The sequence below is a fragment of the Lutjanus erythropterus genome, chromosome 8 (assembly GCF_056507025.1).
Source record: "Lutjanus erythropterus isolate fLutEry1 chromosome 8, fLutEry1.hap2, whole genome shotgun sequence".
In the NCBI taxonomy this organism is placed as follows: Eukaryota; Metazoa; Chordata; class Actinopteri; order Lutjaniformes; family Lutjanidae; genus Lutjanus; species Lutjanus erythropterus.
Window position 1 is genome coordinate 18,278,693 of NC_139324.1, and position 23,352 is coordinate 18,302,044.

At 38.6% G+C, this 23,352-nt stretch overlaps 2 protein-coding genes across 6 annotated transcripts in view; one reads left to right on the plus strand and one right to left on the minus strand.

Annotated features, from left to right (window-relative positions):
• pdia5 (protein disulfide isomerase family A, member 5) overlaps positions 1-14,318 on the minus strand; it is an 80,604-nt gene extending 66,286 nt beyond the window's left edge. The window contains exon 1 of the mRNA XM_084724797.1: positions 14,179-14,318. Within this exon, the coding sequence (XP_084580923.1) occupies positions 14,179-14,244 (66 nt within the window). The 5' untranslated portion in view covers positions 14,245-14,318. The remainder of the gene's footprint in view (positions 1-14,178) is intronic.
• Positions 14,319-16,729: 2,411 nt separating this feature from the next.
• Positions 16,730-23,352, plus strand: part of sema5ba (sema domain, seven thrombospondin repeats (type 1 and type 1-like), transmembrane domain (TM) and short cytoplasmic domain, (semaphorin) 5Ba) — a 233,363-nt gene continuing 226,740 nt past the window's right edge. For all 5 annotated transcript variants that reach the window (XM_084724799.1, XM_084724802.1, XM_084724798.1 and 2 more), the window contains exon 1: positions 16,730-16,870. The gene's annotated coding sequence lies outside the window, so the exon portion shown is untranslated. The remainder of the gene's footprint in view (positions 16,871-23,352) is intronic.

The following is a 23,352-nucleotide window of genomic DNA, read 5'->3' on the forward strand; positions in this document are numbered from 1 at the left end:
TTTATTGATCCTGTTTGAAATATGCTACTACACTATATGCTAATTACAGTCTTAGTCAAGACAGCCACAGTTTTGCCATAAAACTGTTTAACTATAAGACTGTGAAGATATGGAAGTAGAAAGACTAGGGCTGGAGTCATTCATTGACGTAATTAATGACGAAAATACGTCAATTTGCGTGCGTGCATCGTGCGTCGATGCGTCGCTATGAACTGCTGCGCCCGGTCAGAACATAGATCCATTCAGAGAACAAGTGGCAGGGAGCAAGACTCGCTGTGATCACCTAAAATGTGGGTGTATTTTAGACAGAGATGCAAAAGTTTGTCTCTCTGTAGCTGCACAACCTGGACACGGCTTATCACAGCAGACCAAACTGCTCTGCACGAGTGCTGGAAATGAAGCACTTAGTGACCTGTCTTCCTCCTGCAGCTGCAACATTGCCCTGTTTACTTTCTGTCAGCACCCAAACACAATAAATGAAGACTGTCAACACGTGTTGCTGTTACAAGAAGTCACTTAAGATAGATTTTCTAGAAGTCGCCCCCGTGTTAAAAGTGATGTCTGCACCACTGCTGTTAACTTTACACCATGCATCATCTCACGGTATTATTCTGCCATTTTGTACTTTCCGTTCACTTTATCAGCCACATATGAGATAGAAATGGCTAAAAATAATGTTTAAGACTGTCTGTAATACATGTAAGTCGGCATAAAAATATCGAAAAGTATTTCTTAGGCTCACACTGATGCAAAAGTACACTGACAGATCATTTTACCTGCGTATGAATCAAATTTGAATCAAAATACTGATTGTCCAGGTCAGTGAAAGGTTGACAATAATTACTGATTAAATTAATATGCATCACGACTCCTTTTGAATTTGAGGTGCAGTATTTTTCTGATCAGGCATCTAACATTAAGTCTATTAAATACGGTAGAAATTAGACAAATTTTAAAATACGCCACCATTATTATTATTATTATAATGCGCTTTATGTGTCTATTTTTCAGATTATGATTGAATAAAATATTGAAATATTAATGAGACAAGTTTTTGCTATGTGTTTTAGATGAATTAACTGTTATGCAATTATATCTATAGATTAATCAATTAATCAAAAAAAATAAACAATAGATTAATCATTAAAAAAAAATCGTTAGGTGCAACCCTAAGAAAGACTACACACCCAGAAGTTACATAAGTGACATCATGACTGTTTAAGTATCAGACTGTGAAGATATGGAATTAGAAAGACTACACACCCAAAGTCACATAAGCGACAGCATGACATTCTCCCTCCAAAAGCTAATGTTGGCCACTGAAGATACAATGTCTATGTGTTTTCATTCCGGGATGAAGTCACACAAGCAACAGATCTTGCTTGTTCCTTTTATTCCCAGCTGATAAAAGGACCAGGAGTCACTGGATAAAACACTTCAGGTTAGAGAATGTTACAAGGGACCGTGATTAGTGTTGATGACACAGAGGAGAGATGTAGTTTACTGAGTAGTTTTACACAAAATTGAACTAAACCACAACAAACTTATGACAAACTGGAACTTTCTTGTCTTGTAAAATTATCTTATAAATTGACAAATCATATGTAATTCATGACATAATTCAAATGGGATCAAACAATTATTTAAATTATCTGTGTCTCACCATTGACTATTGGACATTTTTTCCAAAGTAAGGTCCCATGGGGACTGGAAGGGGAGGGACTTCACCTCTTTCTAGATTTTACATTGTGATGACACCACAGGTTGTTAACATCGCTATTCTTGGCTCTAGGAATGTTTTACAAATATAAAACCTACATGGATCAAAAATTCATAATACTAAGTCATATTTCTAGGCTTTACTCTTCATCCATGGCTAATCTGCATCAGTTATCAATTGTTTGCTAGCCAGTTAGGTAGTGAGACAGTTGACAAAGGTTCTGTTACATAGCAGGCTTGCTCAACTATTACTGGAGAACAAAGCAAAAAGAGGCAGGGCTTAGGAAGGGTTGGTGTTCCTCTGGTACAAATAATGACAAGGTGAAACAGCTATCTAACTTTAAATGGTGCCTTTGGTATATAATACTGAGGGGGGAAGGGAAAACTCAATGTGGCACAATTTTTTACAAAACAGGAAAGTGATGAAGTGTACCGCGGAGTTGAATCATCCCAATATTAACTAAATAATGTTGCTGAGTTCCAATATCTTGTATGAAAGATGTTTACATATATTTGCATTGTAAATATGACTTTATTCTGGGTTAGACATGTAGGCACACTTAGTTTCTCCAAGGATGTTTAAGGGAATACTCCACTTTCCAGCTAGCTGATTTACAGAAATTACAACAGAACCCAGAGTCACAAAACATCAGAACATCTCATATCACTCCAGCACTATAATCCACGTCTACGATTGATCCAGGTTCAGTATGTTCCAAAGAATACAAATTTCTCCAATAAATCAATAAATACTGTATGCTTCCTTCAGCAGACCTTTAGAGCTACGAGGAGCGTTTAGAAAAGTGTATATTGACGTTTCTGACAATTTTATAACTGCAGTAAATCCAACATGCATACAGCTGCCATCTTCTGTGAATGATTAAGTTAAGAGCCATCTTCCAGGCAGTAGTGTTTGACACCTCACAGTTTTCCGCATATAGTTTTGTGGCCAAAGTGACTGGAGAATGTTAGTCCAAGCAAGTCCTCTTACCTTGATGAAGATATTTTCATCAAGGATTATTAAGTCTAACATGGAAAAAGATCTGATTGCAAAACAGCTGCTTTATTTTGTAAAATGCAGTTTTTGAACAAGTCATGCTGATGCTGACCACCAGTCATACATGAATCTGAAAACCACCACAGGTTATTACTTAGTTAACAGACATATTTCTAGGCATTTCCTGTAGCATGAAATGTACTGGCTGATATCTACACCTACAGTCCAGGCAGCTGGGACTGACACTGATGCTGTTGTCAAGCCAACCCTGCTGATGGCTGTGATATGATGTGATTCTTCCACCAACTGAAGCGTGCGTCATCTTTCAGTGACAGACATACAATAATAGAAATAACTGGACTGTGCTGACAGCTTCCCCACAAGACATCATATATGACAGACCCATTCAGAATCAGCATTACTGCACTGCAGATTATTTAACACAGGGTTTTATTACAATGAAGCACGCACACAGGTAGATATTTTAGAAAACATGAATGTAGCAGATCAGTGTTACATTGAGTGCATTCAAAAGATATGAAAAGTGGAAGTAACACAAACGAAATGATAATAAAAGCAATTGTGATGAGAATTCAATTCATTTTCATGGTCCCTGAATTATCTGTTAAGTGCTGGTGCTCCCCTGCTTTCTGGGGCTGCTTGCCTCAAACAATAAATGGCAATTTTTCAACTTGAACTGAAACAGATAAATGCAAGCAAGTCATGATAAACTACAGAGCAAGACTCCAATTTTATCAGATCACAAGAGTCTTAATCAAACGCTTGTCTAGTTATCTCTCAATAGTTCAGTCCACAAGCACTTTCATCACATGGACCTTTTTGGCACGTCTTAAGGATAAAACAGGATTCATAACTTTGAGCCCAGGAGGACATATATGTAGCATTTTTTTTTTCCACAATACAATCTCATGAAAATGGACGCTTTTTCTATTCATTGTGTTAAAATTATGAGATCTGAATAAATTAAACAAAGTGCATGAATAACCAACCCATTTAAGTACATTTTTGTCACTTATGAATATGTGTTCAAGAACTCACATTCAATGCTAGGCCTATTTATATGTGGCAGCTCTAGGTCCTAATTGCATATGCACTTGAAGCTCTTGTATTTTATGAAACCTGCACAATGGATCAAAATGGAGTGTGCAGGGTGGGTTCAGTACAAGAAAAAATGGGCATATTACTGGATTCAGTTTCTCACTTGATGATAATGAAGGTCTGTATCAATGGATTTCAGGAGTAAGAGTTCTCTTCCTCTTCATAACCACGCCCCCACCCCCAAAACACAAACACACAAATGGTGCACTTAGACTGAAGTTTCATACATCCAATAGTCCCACTGACTTCCAAAGCAGCAGGGATAATAGCATCTCAGTGAAATGCATATATGCATCTTAATGTATAACAATGAGGGCATGATGATCTATTTTTTCCTTGAATTTCTAATAACTGACCCTCATTACCATCACTAAGTGGGATGCCAATCCATGAATATGTACATAGTTTCTTGCACTGAATCCATCATGCACTCTTCACTGTAGTGTGGTCCATTATAAAGATGATGGGTAAACAAGCAGCATTAAAACTTGCCTTTAATGGAACACAAGATGCAGCTCCAATCAGTAAGCTACACATGATACGAAATTAATATTTCACACCAAGTTGCAACCAACGATTATTCGATCCACACATCTTTTTAATGAAGAATTTGAAAATGTAAATGACAGTTACCAGGGCATAAAACCAATGATAGTCTAACAATGGCAAAATCAACATGTGTTGAAAAGTAAAATTGAATCAGGACCTTAAAATTGAAAGTTAAATAAAATCTTGGATTTCGAAAGTTGTGACACCCCTACTATCAACAGATATTTTTTTTAATTTTTGCTAAGAACCACACACACCACACAGAAAAAAATAGATGAGACCCTGAATCTAGATAAAGCCTTGCTGTGCGGCTTCTCTAACCCTTTAATATGTGCACTGAAATGAAAAGCAAGTCGCTCCTCAATGCACATGTGCTGCTTACACAGCCTGGGCCTTAGTACAGTCAAAAAAGCTAATTTAATAGATTTTTTCTTATTTCAAATTCATGTTAATTTGACAAAGACTGAGTCTGACTGTTGATATAAAATGTATCAAGTGGGAACAAAGGATCTGACACATAATAGATCATCACTGATTATAGGATTATGCTGGTAATATTCTATTTTTCAGCTGTCAAAAATCAAGTGAAAAAAACTAAACCAATGATCAACTGTATTGCTTGATTTATGTTAACATCCTTCAAGCCAAAAGTAATAGTAAATACTGTCTCAATCTTGGGTGATAATAATTTCACTGTCAGAAAAACTGTCAACAGATTACTTAAATCCACAGTATTAAAAATTTGGAATAACTCATGTGAATATTGCTCATGTTCATAGAGTAGAGTTTTGGTTTTGCAAAGACACTTGTGAGGACAACAGCTTTGCTTCACTGACCTCTGTCCCCTCTCTGTCTCAGCTGGCAGGTGACTAAGAGAGAGAAACCCCGCCAATGACTACCAATCACTGAGCTGTGTACAACAACAGCTCCGGAGGCTTCTTACACTCTGCTGTCACTGTGCGAGAGCATAATAATGGTGCATACCTTCTTTCCCATTATCACTATCTCCTCAATACACACTACAGGGCTCAGCCTCACTGGTACAAACCAAATCAATGGAGATGAGATACAAGGACAGAGGACAGCAGAATGATTTGGTGTAACAAACACAAACAAATTTTTCACACATTTCCACAGGTATCAAGCTCCACGAGGAATGCCAAATGAAAAAGAGTAAGACAAAGCATGGAGAGAAGCAAGCATTTTTTTTTTACCCTAGTCCAGTAGAATTGTGACTGGTACCATTTACCATCTTTATGCTGATGATTCAATTCAAAGGCTATAATTATTTTTCTTGATGAATTTGGTTATCAATGTGTACTAGAGATGTAACAATATATAACTATATCACAATAAAAAATGTCACAATACTGTACAGTACTGTGAGAATATCTACCATGATATTACATGATTATATTTCATTATTATATGTTACTGACTGCTGCATTGTTTGTGTTTTGCAATAGTACATACATAATAGAAACATTAATTCATGCCATTTTTTGCACATTTAGTTCATGGCTGACTACTACTTTAAGTTAAAATAAAAATTAAGTTTTATACGAACAAACAATACTGGGAACATCAGATTTATTATTTAATAAAGGACATTATTTCAAGTCATTGTTTCTCTTTGATTTTTAATAGCGTGATAAGACCTTTTATCATGTGTTACTGTACTGTGAGTTTTTGGTACTGTTACATCCCTAATGTATGCGTACTAAACTGAGTGTATGCACTAACACTGGTATATCTGTGAAAAGCATATATGGTATACTGGCCCGCAAATGTATCAAGGCCTTTTCACACTAGCAGCTTTTTTTTGTTTCTTTTTCTGGCTGTGTGGTGCATACTTTCACTCACAATGTGTTTCTAACTAAAATCCATTGCCTGTTGACTCACTACACTTTTTTTTTCAGAGAGCAGTATTTATTAGCTATATTATAGCCAACAAAGAAGGAATAAAAGATATAAAGAAATTGTAAAGAACAGAGGGGGCAGGACCAGTTTTTTTTTTTTTAAACTTCCTCTTACCGCTATTGAACATGAACAATATTATTTACGTTCATTATTTGTTGTTAATGTGCTGTTGAGGATCCAGTTTGTCTTTTTTCTTTTTTCTAGCTTGTTTTTATTTTGTTTGTATTATTTTAATATATTCAATAAACTTCAAACTGATCTCAACATTATATTTAACCAGGAATTTGTACAGATCAGTGCAGTCCAATCAGTGAAAGGTTTAAGTGCTATTTCACAGTAATTAAACAGTACCGGTTACTAGGGTTGGGCGACTGGATGAGTATATTGTCTGTCGACGATGGGCTCAATCCATCACCGTTTGCTTTATTTGGTCGATTTTTAGGGCGATATTTGTCATTTTATTTTGCTACTGTAATAGTTTGCAGAGTGACAGCCTCTGCTCTGCACTGCGCTCACACCCACTCAGCCGACCATGAGTGGGCTGAGGTGGGTGACGAGTGAGAGGAAAACAGCCTGCAGAGTCAGACTGTTCAGACTGCTTTCACATGGTGAATTAAGGATTTATTTTGACCAAAGCAGCGTTTGTGATTGTTGGAAGAGTGGACAGACTAATAAAGATGGTTTTGGTGAATTCTACATGTTTTTCTGTTGAAGAGTTAACAAGCCAATTAAGGTCGTCTTAGTTCGGTAAAAGAAAGAAACTTGAATTCAGAAGGTGTATAGTTGTATTTCTCAGTTTAAATTGGAAAATAAGTATGAGAACATGTCATTTATAGACAGTTTGTGAATTTATTTTGTCTATTTGACATAGTGAACGCGTGCAGCATGCGTAACATACTGAATTCACCACTTGCTCACATCTCCCAGCTGAGACCTGAGAAGGTGGGGTGCTTGCCCAATCAGACATGTCTGGGCAGGTTTTGCTTGCCCACTGGTTAATTTTAGTTGCCCTGGGCATTCGGGCAGCCGTTAATGTCGGACCCTGATTGGCTGTACCCAGGTATGTCAATTTTTTCTCGTTTTTATTAAGTAAAAGGAGCCCTAGGTTACATTCACATGTTGATTACATCTTTTTTGCCATGGCGCAATTTATTTTTCAAAGCTTATGACTTATTCGCAAAATCATGTCACACTTGATGTGAATATTCAAATGGGTTGAAATTTCACCTCCAAAATATTTGAAAATTTGTGCTGTTTTTTTTTTTTGTCATCACTGATATGTAAAGGCCTTTAGTCTAACTTGTGACATTAAAGGCCAGGGTTTACTGAAAGTGACTCCAAATCCACAGTGCTGTGACCATGCTCAAAACCTGGGCTCCGTTCAAATGCCACAGAACCAAACAGATGCCAGCTCTCTGATAGGGTCTCAATAAGACAACAGCTTAAATGTCAACTGGCACATACCACGTGTGACGTCTCAAAAAAATCCATTCTCATAATTACAATGTACCTGAAATCCTTGCATCATCAATCATACCACAACCATGCATGAGATAACTGCAAGGTTAAACTGGCAGGTGATTACATAATTCAGTGCAGGAAAAACTCAGACTCAACATTCAGAGGAAACCCATTAATGCTTCATATATCAACCTTCCTTATCTGCCATAAAGGTATGTCCTGTCACGTTCCTATAAAGAAAGTGGCGCTTTCTAAACAGCAGGTGCCCAGCCCCTGCTTGCGAGCCCACACCCTCCATCTGCTGTGACAAATCTGCTTAATAAATGGTATCCAGTTCTAGGGGCAGCACTGAATCAGCACAAATCACACCAGTGTTTTTCAAGTACTTGCCTTGAGTTTTGTCTGACTAATGAGCCAGTCAGGTGTGTGTTGGTGTGTGAACAGCTCCTTGTAAAGGAAGCTATGCATCATTCAATAACACACACAGGGCACTGATTTAGAGGCTTCTTTGCTCCAAAATGAACAGAGGAGCAATCAATTAGCAGCTTTAACAACTATTTCAACTTTTAGCAATGAGTGTCGGGGGAGAGGCTCGGCCAACCAACCCGGTCCCAAGCCTCTGTTGTGGGATAAAAGTGGTTATCGAACCTCCATATTTACTGGCCAAAATGTGTCTGCAGAAAAGGAGAATGAAATAAAGGTCAAGTACTGAAAGCCAGCCTAGGATGATTAAAGTCCTGTTTGTTTCTTTAATCAGATATCAAGTGTTATCATTTTCATTCATCATTTTGCTCATTATGGATTTGTGTCTAAACAACATTTAACATTTTACACTACCAAAGCTTTGTGGGACTACTTAAACTACTAGTAAAGCTAAAAAGATTTAATTAAAATTGATCAGTTTATCAACAGAAAATTGGTTGTCACCTTAACAGGTCCCAGTTTTCCCTTCATTTATTAGTCTGCCAAATATTTTCATCATTAATCTTTTAGATTATAAAATGTCAAAAACTTATGAGAAATGTTCATCACAAGTTCCCAGAGTCCAAACTGACATCTTCAAATTGCTTCTTTTGTCCAACAAGCAGTCCAAAACCCAACAACATCAAAATATTTGGCAACTAATTTTCTTTCGCTCAACTAATCATCAACTAACAATCCCTTGCATCTCTAAAATCAGACCTACAACCTGCAAACAGACATGGAAAAAAAAAAGAATTCATCACAATGCCCATTAGTATTCTTGAGCTGTCTGTTTGCCATTCAATGTGTATGGAGAATTGAAAAAAGAAAAAAGCAAGGTCTCCCCAAACCCAGATAAATTAAACTAAACTCATTTTTTGAATTCACAAAAGTATACGGTTGAACCTTTGTTTATGTGTGATCATGATAGTGTGTATCCTGTGCACAGTGTCTGAAATTTTGGCTGAGAACCAAATGCCAGTAAAATCTGTTTTGGGGGGACAAATCAATAAGACCACTCCTCCCACAGCTGCTAACCCAACTTATTCTGTGAATCTGAAAACGAAATGTCACTGAGAGCAGGTAGGGTCACATATATTGATTATTCTGGCCTAAAAAAAGAAACGGTATCACTGACAGGGAGACAACATTTTGAGTTTACCAGCCAGGGGCAAGTGAACCAAACAGCTCATTTTTTGTGTGTGTCTGGATTAAATTGTTTTGACAGGCAGACCTCTACCACCCAGACAGTTGCCCTCTAACAAAGTGCTGCAGGGTTTATACACACCCTTACGGAATCAGCTCCATGGACTACAAAGTGCTACTGTACCAGTACACACATGAACAAACACACATGCCACACTTGTTCATAGACAACACAGGTGACTGGTGGTGGGTAATGGAGATAAAATTAGTCACAACATTATAGCAACAATGATATGTCATGACTTGGGCTGCAGCAACTAATCATTTGCTGTTTGTTTGTTTTTTCAATAAAATATTTAAAAGTAGTTAAAAGCGTCAATCAAACATACGAAATTGCTTGTTTTGTGTAACCAAAATATAAATAATAAAATAAAACAGCAAATCCTTACATAAAGAAATTAGAATCATGTACTGTTTGGCATTTTGTTTCTGAAAATGACAAATAATTTAAAAAAGAATATTAACAAAATAACAAAACAAATATTATAAAATAAAAAATAATTAAATTATTTGAAAATGGACTGCATTTATATTGTGCCTTTCTAGACTTCAGACCTCTCAAAGCACTTTACACCACATGCCAACACTCACCCATTCACACACAGAGAGGCTGCCATCCTCCTCATCAGCAGGAGTTTGTAATGCTCATTCAAACACACACCGATGGCACAGCCTTCGGTAGCATTTTGGGGGTCAGTATATTGCCCCAAGGACTTCGACATGCAGACTAGAGGAGCCAGGGATTGATCCACCAGTTGTGGATGACCCACTCTACCACTGAGTCACAGCCATCCACAACACTTGACATAATGTCCATTTGACTCTCATGTTAGAGACTTAAATGAATTTTCAGATTTGATGGGTATCTTATGATGTGACAGACTTCAGCAAAATTAATCTTGTTGCTAGTCATTTACAGATGAGAACTATGAATCACTCTATCTAGATTTGGGAACTTTGTCACAGTTCTTATACAGTCCGGTCCTCATGCATTAGGACAGTAACGCATGTTCTACTGCTGTGTCTTCATAGTCACGTACATTGAATTTAATTATGAGGATAAATAGCAACTTTAAACTTTAATTTGAGGGTGTTTCCATCTAGACACAGGAACAGGTCACAGATCAATAACCAAATATTAAATAGCATGACTTTACTTACAGGAGAAATCCGTAACATATTTACTGTAACAGCCATGGTGTCCTCCTTTGAAATTTCTATTTCACATTAATTTGAGTTCAAATTAATGCTGAACGTTCACTGAATGAATAAGCATCTGTTTATGAATCATAAGAAACCATTAGTAATGTTGTAGAAGGCAAAAATGTTTGTAAGGGTTAATTGAGCAATATGTTAATGGAGTCTGGCAGGCAGTGAAACAGGCAGTCACTTAACTAAGAAAGTGTATTTTTGTAATAGTGGGCTTTTGATATCAGGATAACAGGCTTAACTTCACACTGACAGATAACTGAGAATTGTAGACAGCTAATCAGGACTCATCATTGCCTGAGCTTCCCCGAGTCTGGGGAGGAGGGGTTGGGGGAAAACAATTCACTTCAAACCATAGATTGTGTATTAAATAGGATTTCAACCTACTTAATATACCAGCACCAACTCACCATTTGGACAGCAGTATTCATTTTTCCATGTGCAATTGCTTCTTCAAGGTTATATTATCCTGTCTAATTGATTTTGGTCCCTTAAAATTGCGGCACTGTGTATAAAAGGGAAACAGTTTCTTTGCCATAACACTCCGAGTCAGCACTTTAACCTCGCAGTCAAGACTTCATTACAGATCCAGGGAGCTGTGGCACAGTGCCAAAATGTCAAATAGTGTCACTGTCCAAATGCCTACAGAGTGCACTGTATATACACACCCAAGCTCCACCCTTGTTTGCAAAGGCTGCTGATCAACAGGAAGCAGTGCAGGAAAAGGTCTGTATCAGTATTAAGAACAGTGGTCTGGTGGCATGAATAGGACAGATACACACTTCCGCACCAATGGAGCAGAAATGATTAGTCAGTGAACTGTTAAAAGGACCATACCAGTGTGTTTGCAGGTTTTAGCTCCCTCAAATCATGAACAAATTAGGAATATTCAATATATTTGTGGACCATTTTTGTTTGAGATTTTTGGGAGTATTTTATTATAGTTCCAGACAACCACTGTCTTCCATTTTAGTTTTGTAAAATAAAGTTATATTATTATTTCTTGGTAATATAGTTTAAGCCAGAAATAATTAGACAAGTCTGCACAAACACACAACAATAATGTGACTTTGACAAAAATGAATACAGACTGGATGCTCACTGTGATAGATTACATCAAGACAACTTCAAGAGTCTGTTCATTTATTTTCATAATGTATGAAAACACATATTTAAAACTAATATAGTCTAATACAGCAGTTCTGTAATTAATTCTACCTGCATGAAGGTTATAATGTTCGGTTCTTCTTGAAACTAATTTAGAGCGGAGCTGATTTATGACGACTTTGGAGGATGCAATTTGTGATGTTGAACTGTACTGTGTTATACAGTGGGGTGCGTCTGTTATTGCATATCCTCACTAATAAATGGGGTGGACAAAATAGAAAAACCTGTGAGTATAACACAAAACAGCTCCACAAACCACATCATCCACATGATCAAGAAAAGTTTAATCGACACCTCTCTACAAATAAACTCAAAAGTCACAAAACAGTCTCTTGTTGCCTCACTCAACAAGAGACTGAGGACAATCTTCTTTTCTCAAAAGTCTTTAATGAAGCCTTTCAAACTGGGGCACTGGCATGGCATAGTTGTGTGCTTACTGTTGGGGAGAATGGGGCTATTCTCACTGCCATTCGCACCACCGTTCAAGCAACTAGCTTGCATTTAGAAATCCCCAGATGATCGGTATGCAGCAAGATCTCAGATTGTCTGGTATCGCGAGACTGCTCTATCACAGTTTTAATAAAATTTAACATTATATTATTCATGAAGGGAGGATTAATCAACTCGTTGCAGAACAGACATTTTGACATGGCATAACAGGAAACTTACAGTTGTATTAATGATTGCTGCAGTCCACTTAAGGGAGGTCCTGCTATTGTGCACGTCCATTGCAGGACTGCTCTGTCAGACTGCATCAGCTTTAGCTAGGCGAGGAGAAACTACTCTTTCTATCAGAAAGAAAGTAGTTCTGACAGATTCAACTGTAGAAAGAAAGTAGTTCCTACATGAAACCGCTAACAGCAAGTTCTGTGGACTATCTTGAAAAAATGGGGTCGTGATTTTTGGAAAGAGACAGTGATGTTGATTTTTTCAAATATATTTTTGGTGCTTTGACTCCCACAAGCTGAGTGCCCCTTAATCACTTTATATCCAAGAGAAGGCAGACATTTCTACCGTCGATATCTCCAAACCTTTGCAACTCACACCAAAACAATCTAGATGGAGTAATAGCACTACAAGCCAGAGAAAACTTAGGTGAACTGACCTTTTAACTTATTCTTATCACCACATAAAGTACAAATCTTAACATGAGCCACCAGCCAAATGCTGGCAAAATATGCAAATGGATGGTAGATTAGCTTCATTCACCAGCCACGGGACAATCTACGAAGTGGCTGGTAAAATTTGTTCATTCATTATCCATTTAGCCAGTGGACAAAAGAAGCTCATTTTGCACCCCATGCACTTGTGCTCTATAAATACACTTGAACATGAACTTGAACTGTTCTTCAAAGAGGAAGCTTGATGGTTGTGGTCAAGAGCTGCAGCAACAGCTATATACAGGGACCTTGTATTTAGATTATTTACCACAGTCACTTTAAGTTATTCACCAGCTCAAACATTGGCTGTGTAAACCTTAATAGTTTGAGGAGCAATTTCACAATGAGAATTTCATTATATTCTTACATTTTATGGAATCAACATTATCCTAGATAGATTAGATTAAAAGTAAATAAATATAATGGTAAACTACAGACCTGCTTTAACCCATACTGTGTCATTTTCATTCAGTGAAGATTAGTGTATGCTGCCTGACAGTCACATGACCTGGAAGGATACTGTAGTTATTTCTTTCAAAGGGCATTTCATCAATAGACCAGTATACAGTAGCAGGCTCACACCCACCTGTGAGTGGCCAACACTGTTGTGCAACACATAAAGTTTTGAACTTTCATTTCCTTTTATAAACTCAGCTGCCTGAACAGATGCGTTTCTGAGACTCTGACTCCTGCTAATGGCAACCGCCTAACCTTAGTTACAGCAGGGACCAGACAGCAAACAGCGCAGTCATTTAAACACGAAGGTGTAGTTTAGAAAGAAAAGGTGAATTAGCTAATTAGCTCATCACCGGGTCTGGTTCTCCTGAGTTGACCGTTGACTCTGTACGTTAGTTATGGCTCAGACACAGGGGAGGAGACCCCGTGTACACAAGCAGGCGACCGCTGGTCAGAAAACCGCTCTGTGTGGGCAGTTACATAAACACATACAGTGATTTTACCTGCGCCACAAAAACCGCAGCACACCCACGTAAGTACGAGCTAGTTAACTAAACCTGAGCCCCAAGTTCAGTCAAGGGCTGTCAACTTTACCTCCTGCACGGAGAGGCTAGGAGACGCGGTGAGGAGCTATTCGGATTTTTTTTTTTTTCCTCCTGAATTCCTGAACGGACACAAACACCCTCCGGCAATGTCACAGAAAAAACCACAACCGTTCACACGACACACAAACAGGAGGCTCGTTCCACTCACCAGCAGAACCAACATGATCATTTTCGCTTCTCTCATTCGACTCCCGAAGCGGTTCCAAGAGGCCATGATGCCGTTGCCACGTCTGGATACGCAAGCGCAATCGGTTTTCCACGGATTCTTGGGCACGGCGCAAGGCTCCATGGGAGATGTAGTTTTGAGCGGGTATTCCGTCGGTAGGGGTTGCACCTGCCTTCTCCAAGCGACCGGATACCCCTGTCATGTCTTTTGAATTGCAAAGATGATGTTTGTGCTAGACTCTACATTATTTTGGTTTTATCAGCATAACGCGGCCGTATCGCAAGACAATTAATTACACAAGAGGGTAATTAGTAAATTGACTTGTGACTGAATGGCCCTTAATTAGCTCTTTATCAATTCTGTTTCTGTTCCTTTAGAAAATTTGGTTTGATTATAGCTGTGAAACGTGGTCCACAGCATCTGATTTATGCAGTGCTTGGGCCAATATGCCTATATTAGGTAAATGCAAAGAAACTGGTGATAACTTTAAAGTAAAAACAAAACAAAAAAGGTTTTATAGCATATTCTACTGTGTAGCCTACATAACTAATTAAATGTACCCATGAAAGCTTCATATTTGGAAATGGTAGGAATAAAATAATGAAAAACGTGCAGCAGTCACTTGCATGAACCTTAGTTTTCAGTTTGCCCATCAGTTGTATAAAGAAAGAAAACAGCAGTTCTGAATGGAGTTGTTTTTACTGATTGTTTCCTCATCACTTTCTTCTAATAAAAGTAATACACACCTGCTTATAGTCAACATCATGTTAGTCAGTGATAGAATAGAACGTAGTTGAATAGGTGTGGGGGTTGTTTGTGCTGTATCAGTGTGATGTACAGCTGCATAAATTAATGTTTATTTGAATGGGGTTTGGTTTACACTGATTGCTTTCCTTATCGTGATGATGCACGAGAAGTAATCATTTTGGCAACACGCTTGTTTAAATCAGGGTAGTCACTAGAATAGAATAGAAGAGATGTAAGGGTTTGCTTGTGTTGTATCAAAATGATGTACAGCTTGCATAAATGAATGTTTTTTTTTCAATGACATTTGTTTAAGAAATAAAAAACCATGGAGAATTCACTTTAATTAATATTTTTTTTTCAATTCTGTATGCCCATCAACTTTAGTTAGGCTGTGCTGTATCAGACTGAGGTATACATAATAAAAGCAATGTAAATAAGTTCTGAATTGAGTTTGTTTTGTCCTATTTTTTCCTCATCAGGACCTCCTAATAGGCTAGAAGAGAAGAGAAGAGAAGAGAAGAGAAGAGAAGAGAAGAGAAGAAAGTTGTTTGTGCCTCATCAAAACTGTGTAGACTACGGCTGCATAAATGAATGTTTTTTTTGAAAGGAGTTTGGTTTATACTGATTGTTTTCCTGATTGTGCTATCAAACAAGAAGTAATTTATACATATTTCAATCCTACACCACTAGAATAGAACAGAATAGAATAGAATGGAGTAGCGGGGTTTGTTTGAGCTGTATCAAAATAGTGTGCATCTGCATAAATTAATGTTTTCTAAATGGAGTTTGGTTTATACTGATTGCTTTCTTTATTAGGATGTCGAACAAGAAGTAGCCTAATAATTTACATGTCTGTTTAAATCCTACACCTAAATACTCACTGGAATAGACTAGAATAGACAAAACTAGACTAGAATAGAATAGAACAGTATAAGAGGACAGAATAGAACTGTAAATAGAACATTTTTGAACATTCCCTTCATTATTTTTCAGATCAGTTTGACCATCAAGATAAACAAAAAATATATAAATTCTGAATGTAGTTTGGCTTGAATAGAATAGAATAGAATAGAATAGAATAGAATAGAACAGAACAGAAGGGTTTGTGATGTATCACACTACTGTAGATCTGCATAAATTAATGTTTTCTAAATTCAGTTTGGTTGATATAAATTGTTTCCTTATCCTGATGCGAACAAGTAATAATTTACACGTTTTTAAAATAGTTTGCTAATTTTAATGCACAGCAGGATTCGTAAAGAAATAAAACAACACAAACTATTCGTCTGAATAGAATGAGACTTTCGTCCAGAGTCTAACCATCACTTCTATGTGTTCACATTCGAGTTTCACTCCCTACAGGACAAAACAACAAAGCAAAGAAAACACATAGATGCCCAGCGGGGTTATATTGCCAGGTTACCCCCGTACACAGCAGGTTGTGTGGAGTCCAGGACAACAACATGCGGGGCAAACCTTTCCCAGAAGTCTCTCTGTCTCTCCCAGGTCCATGCTGTGATTACTGTCTGGGTTTTTTTTTTTGCTCTAAACGGACGCGCTTTTGCGACACTCATCCAGCTCTCTGGGGGTGTCCATGCGCACTTCTTCCCTATTGCGCTTGCAAATCGGCCCCATCTTTGCTTACTACACACACACACACACACACACACACACACGCACAGACACACACGCGCACACACACCCTCCCCACCCCACCCACCCCGGTCCCTCCTCAACCCGTGGTATCGTCCGACGCTCAAGGAGAGAGAGCGCAGTAGTTGGCTGCAGGTCGCTCGGAGAGTGACGCACACAGCGGCTGAGGACACACAACACTAGAACCCGTCTATTCTGTCTCTACTGAGTCTGATTCTCTCCTCGTCTCTGCCTCGCATTGTCATCAACTTGGGGAATACAAACACATTCGAAGGTAAGAGGAAAAACACTTTTTTCTTTCTTTTCTTCGGCAACATACCTGACAGGACTGGTAGAAAAGCACTTTTTAGGTGTGTTGTGCGTCAGTTTCCAGCTTGTGTCTCGCTTTTATGCGAAATTGATGTAGCTCGACTTTGATTTAGGTGCTGTTTTCTATACTGGAGATAAAATCAGCACGATAGCCTGCTTTGACGTGTGTAACCTGCTTAGACAGAATTAAAAAAAAAAAAATCCCCCTCCATCATTAATGGATACTCGCAAGCTTTATTCAGCCATGCTGTGGGGTCCGTTTTTCTCTGGACCATTTTTCTGTATCAGCAGGGTTTGAGCAATATGGCTTTTTTTATTATTATTATTCTAAATGTCAAGCACTTTTCTGCGCTTTTGCCCACTTTGACTGTTCGAGGCGAGGTGATTTGTCCGTTGATAGCATGTGTTATTCAGAGCAGTTAGCAGTTCCTTTATGCCGCGCCAGTTTTACTTTCCACTCACGTTTCATCCCAGGATCAGAGGAGCATTTGTGGGCTGCAGGAGCTGCCTGCCTGCCTGCCTGCCTGCCACATTTGCACCGTCTCAAACTTACTTTGCGCTGCACGCTGTCCTGTGAGTCCCGACCCAGATGAGATGTAAACTTTAAAAAATGAACCTTCACGGGAAACTTTATTGATATGGTCTCGAAGGAAAGTGCATTGTCTAAGTGTTGTGCGTCTTAATTGCATTGTCCTCCACAAATTGTCTTTATTTAAATGTGGTAGCCTAATTTAGACCATGAGTATGTGGCACAAAAGTGACCACCTTGTTTTTCTTCCCTGAACTTTACTATATTTTGTCGCCCGACTTGAAACAGCCTACAATGACCTCATTGCTCATAAGTTCCAATTAACAATTTGGCTTTTAATACGCAACTTTTGAGCACATACCGACTGTTTTATATTCTTTCAGTCTCTCCAAATCCCAGCAAACGTTCGTGGGACTAATTCTGCATGAAAAACACTTAAAATCAGCTCACAAAGTCATTATTCATGAGCTTGTCACTTGGTTGAATTGCTTCTCCATTTCTCCCCGATACATGCAGACACTCCAGATCTGTTTTATTTAAAATTCTGCAGAGGGATGAGTGTCCGACAGAAAGCTTCACACAGTGGGGATGTCGAACAAAAACAGACAGCGCGATAAAATAGGACATTTCCCTCTTCTTGCATGTATTTTGAGTTGATTATTCTGAAATGCATTGTTGGAGCGGGAGACGGGGCTGCGTTGATGCAGGAGAGCGACAGAGGGCAGTGTTGAGCAGCACTGTACAGCTGTGATGAGAACACCTTTGTCAGGTGAAGTCAGCAGCATCATGTGCAGGACTCTCTGCTCCACAAGTGTGTACAGACAGCTCGTCTGTGCAGCACACTGGACAAATGAAAACCTACAGGGTCGTTGCTTTAATGGATTATTGCTTGTGTAATTTTTTTTTTTTTTCTTCAGGTGATTAAATGTCAAGCACTTTTGAACAAGCTTTTATCTGCAGGCGGTTTAGCAGGAACAGCTTTCAGAGGCATTTATTCCATAGCTGGCATTTTTCGAGGCTTAAAATATCACATTCGACTAAATTAATCAAACAACTTATTCACTTGAGAGCTGTTCTCCACTACCAGTAACCAGCACTACCACCACTGGGGCTTTAAGAAGCTTTTTTAGAGCAGCACGCTTTTCTTATCTGTAATTTTATTGGTGTCTTTAGCAGCGTCAGTGACAGACACTGTATTATTCATTAACACTCAGATGGCTTTCAAATGCTGAGCATGGCTTGTTTGAATTTTGGGAAACGTGTCAGATGATATAAGTTTGTGTTGCAGCTTTTGTTTTTTAAACCAAACTGTAAAAATAAACTTTTTTTACTTATGAAATATAGACTGCCTTAAAATTTTTAAGTTGATTGAATTTGACAAGACAAGTTGAGGTAATTTTGTAATGATTCAAAAATAAATGTTTATAGTCAAATAAACTTAATATGAATTCAGTTGTACTTGTTCAGTATGTTTAAGAAATTAAGTTGAACCCACAATTTTTCAGACAAACCAAAGGCTCTGGGGAAAGTTTTAAACAATGCAGGCCGGGAAGTCTGCTAATATGCTGATCATGTTTCTTTAGAAACTGAATTTAATGAGTTGATAGAAGCCTGTACAGTACATTCATTCAACTCTTCATTTCATCCCAAGTTAAAAGAGCTAGAAATTAGAGGAACTCATGTTGATAAGTTATGAAGTTGGTGAAAAAGATTAGTTGTTTAAATGGCTTTATTTTATAGTGACTCTGCTTCTGGCTAAAATATGCAATGGAGAGGAATTATTTGTTGTTGTGAAATCATATTAGCTATAATTAGTGATCCAATTAAACAAATATTCATATTATTAGTTTTGCTACAGTGTTATTTCTCTAATTGTCTTTCAGTAGACTAATAATTGCACACAGTCCTGTTTCATTAACGAATCAATTCCCCCTGTCTGGAATTAAAAACAGCACTTGGCACAACTCTTGCTTTTATTTGGTTAATTTATCAACACGTGCAAAAGCCTTATATCTCCCCCGCCTTTTGATTGATATTCATATATTCTTGCAGGTTTTGTCCGGCCCACATGCTTGTCTTATGGATGATTAACGCTTTTGTTATATGAAGAGCTGTTTCAGTATCCTGGGTCAGTCCTTTCAAATGGAAAACAGGTTTTCATCTTTGATGAACTTATGAGGGCTCTTGACAGGTCCTGGTGGGGACCAGACCAGCAGAGCAAAAGAGATCCGATACAAAACAACTCTCTCTCAAACTCTTCTTCTTAGACCACCTTTATGTTCACTTTCCCCTTCTCTCTATTTCTCTACTCGATGTCCTTGTAGATACAGTGTGTGAAAGTTTTTGATTATATGAGGCTGTATCTTTGTGGCATCTGATGTCGACATAAATAATTCATTTTCATTAACAAATATGGTAGGTGCGGAGTAGATGAGCTGGCAGCTTCTTCATCAAATTTTTAATGATGCATATTTAAACTGTGCAACGCGGATTATTTCTGTTGTCAGGCATCATTTGAGAGGGGACAAACGGATATGAAAGTTTAATGTCTGGAGAACTCGATCTGTCCTCTCCTCCATCCAATATTACCTCTCTAAGAAAAAAAAGATGCCATGATCAGCACAGTCTGACCTCCAGGAGTGTGAGGGGTGATTGGTGTGTGTCTGTCTGCAGCGATAACGGGAATATACAGATAACAGATGTGACCCGGTCTGTCTCTTCATACAGTTACCCTTCAGATATCCTCAGGTCTATAATAGTAGAAAATACGTTTTAAAGGAAAGACGTGTAATATATTTACTGTAATAAGCCATAAAATAACCATGATATCAGAGACTGAGGAAACATGCTAAGTTGAAATACTCACTAGTCTGACAATAACGTTACAGCCGTGTTGTCCTCCTTTGAAATGTCTATGCCAGTCTGTAACTTGTTTTATTGTTTGCCAGTTTCACCCTAATTAGGCTTCAAATTAATGTCAAATGTTTGCCAAATGAGTAAATGTTTGTTTGAGACATAAGAAATCATTAGTCATCTCAAAGGAGTTGATATATATATAACTAAACTTAAATTAAGCAATATGTTAACTGAGTTCAGCAGGAAGTAAGGCAGGCAGTCACTGAACTCCAATTTCAGAGTATGCTTTTTTTTTTTTGAGAAATTGGCTTTTGTTTTTAGGATCACAGGCTTAATATTACATAGACAGACTGACAGCTAAATACATAGACAGTTCATTAGCTACAGCAGATAAGCAGCAGTTGTCTCTTGTCATCGTTGAATTATCTTGCGCTCGTCTTATGCTCCTGCAGTGTTCCTGCAGTCTGGAGAGGAGGAGGCAGAGAGAAACAACTCGCTTCAACTGTATATTAAGTAGGATTTCAATCTGTTTAATATACCGTCTATGGCACCAACTTGCTATTGGAACCGCAGAACTAATTTTTGGACACGCAGTTGTTACATGTTGCTCCTTCTTGGAGAGAAATCCTCTGTCTTCCCAAGGTTGACACACTGTTTTGTATTTTCAAAGTGCAGCTATTCACCGGCCCAAAGCAAGACGGAAAGTGGAAAGTGACAACTTCTACAGCGTGATATTTCTTCTGTTAGTGTGTCATTCAGCCGTTTGGCTTTTCATGCACGTCAAACAAGCTCTCCAGGACATCTGTCGCCTCTCATACGAACCAGACCTCAGTTTATTTATGCGCTGTAACACCTCATGCTCTTTTTATGAATCCTGACTTGAGAGCGGCCATGACAAAGATGCATTTCCACGCTTTAAAACCCAGGAAGGATGCTCTGAGAACTGCTGCGAGGCAGTGAGTGACTGGCTGAGACGTGCTCTACCGACCGTTGATCTTGATTTTGCTCCCTTTCTTTTTTTTTTACACTCGCTGAACCTTGCGTGTGAAAGTGAAGCAGAGAGATTGTAGACTTTTAAAGTGGCCTTCTTGAGCAGGATTCACATGGTAATTAGGTCAGGGCACGCTGAGGAAAAACAAAGCTGCCCGCATGCAGAGAGAGAAGAAAACATACCGTGGTTTTGTTGAGATGTTTCAAGGAGAGAGAAGAGACACACGGAGAGATGCTTCCTTAAAGTGGCTCTAAATATTCAGAACGGTGAAGCCGCATTGGAGAGTCTGTTGCTCTCTGTTATGTTAATATAATGCCAGATTTCAAATCACAGTTTCAGCTACTGTGACTTGCGTTGGCAGCCCTGGCCTCAATATTCACTGTGGTCTTTATACCCAGAATACAAAGCTGTGCTGCCTTGTCACCTGAGTGTGATTATGCTGTCCCACAGCACTGACATAAATGTTGCCATTTTCTATTCACACCCCCCCGAAGCCCAATTGAGGTCCCGTGCCCGAGAACTCCTCATTTGATTTCATGAAATTACTCCTCAGCTATTTGTCGACTTGTGCAGCAACATGCAAAATATTTTTTTGTAAGCTGACATGACCGTTCTGTGGCCAATTTTACTGTCAGCCACAAGAGTATAGCTTGACAGACACATTTTGCTCCCCTCCAACAGCACCCTGATGAGAATCCGCCTTTGACTTTTAGTCCAGCCTTTTGTTCAGCGGGTTGAGAATGTGCACGATAACCAGACAGTTTGAGCCGTGAGCAGAGGGAGGCCGGCGGTCTACGTGGTGCAGTCTGAGCCGGTGGGTGGAAATGAATAATTCCACGTTGTCTGTCTGGGTCCCCTCAGACTCCCAGGATCTCATTGTTTCTGAATGCAGAGTGCACTTGGCGTGGCCTTCGCTTGCTCGCAGCGTCTGTCTGTTTGTAACCTGGCCTCGCTCTGCCTCAACACACAACCTCGTCGTCTGTGAAATCTGATACAGCTGCAGTGTCTCTGCGCTCTGTCTGCAACCTTGCTAATTAATGCTTGATGCGACCCAACAGTCTCAATTTGTCTCTGGAACGTTATCATTGTTGTTTGCCCTCCTTTCTCCTGTGTTGTTATTACCGTACCTTTACAAATGGGGTGAATGGAGATGAAAAGGGCAAAGCAGTCTGTCAAGCAGAAAAATTATCTGCAGAGAAAAGTGTTTCACTTAATATGCTATTTTTTAATGGTGTTTAAAGTGGTAGTTAAGAGATTATTTGATGAATCAGTGTGTTGATCAATTAGTTTTATCAATTACAGCATTGATCATGTCAAACATTAGTGTTTCCAGCTTCTTACTTTTGAGGATCTGCTGTTTTTCTCTGTTTTATGTGACTGTAAGTTGAATATTTTTGGTTTTTGACTGTCAAGGAGGTAATTTAAAGAAGTCTCTGTGGTATCTGGAACAGTTTTCACATTCAATTTTCTGAGATTTTATAGTCTCTACATTTAGTTAAAGGCATAGTTCAGATTTTTTCGAGTGTTGATAGTTGGTGTGTTAGACAGGGAGAAAGGCACCAGCACAGAAGCTAAGTAATGTACTGCTGTGGATGGGGTCAGCAATAAAATGCATTTTAGCCACTTCAAAAAGCTCCATCTAAAGAAAAAAATCAATATCAGTTTAAGTGTATCCTTTATTTATAATATTTTCAGCACTTTACTTTGCCATTAGATATCCCTTTCTGAGGGGGAAACAGCAGTTATATAAGTTGAATATTGCTCTCTCCAAAACAACCAAACTCCACAAGAGAAATCAGTCATTTTACTTTGCACAACACAGGAGATCTGGCCTACTGCTGCCTTGAGCATTTAGTGTATTTGTGTTATTGTGTGACTTCGTTTAATCAAAACTTTCCCTTTAAAACACTGTAGTTGCACAATAACGCAAATAAACAGAGTGGCAGCAGTAAACCAGCAATTTCTGTGTTGTATGAAGTAGGATTACTGATGCGGCCGATGAGTTTGGTTCATTTGGAGAGAGTGATATTTGTCTTTTATATCATCGGCTTCCTAACAGAAAAGGCTGTCT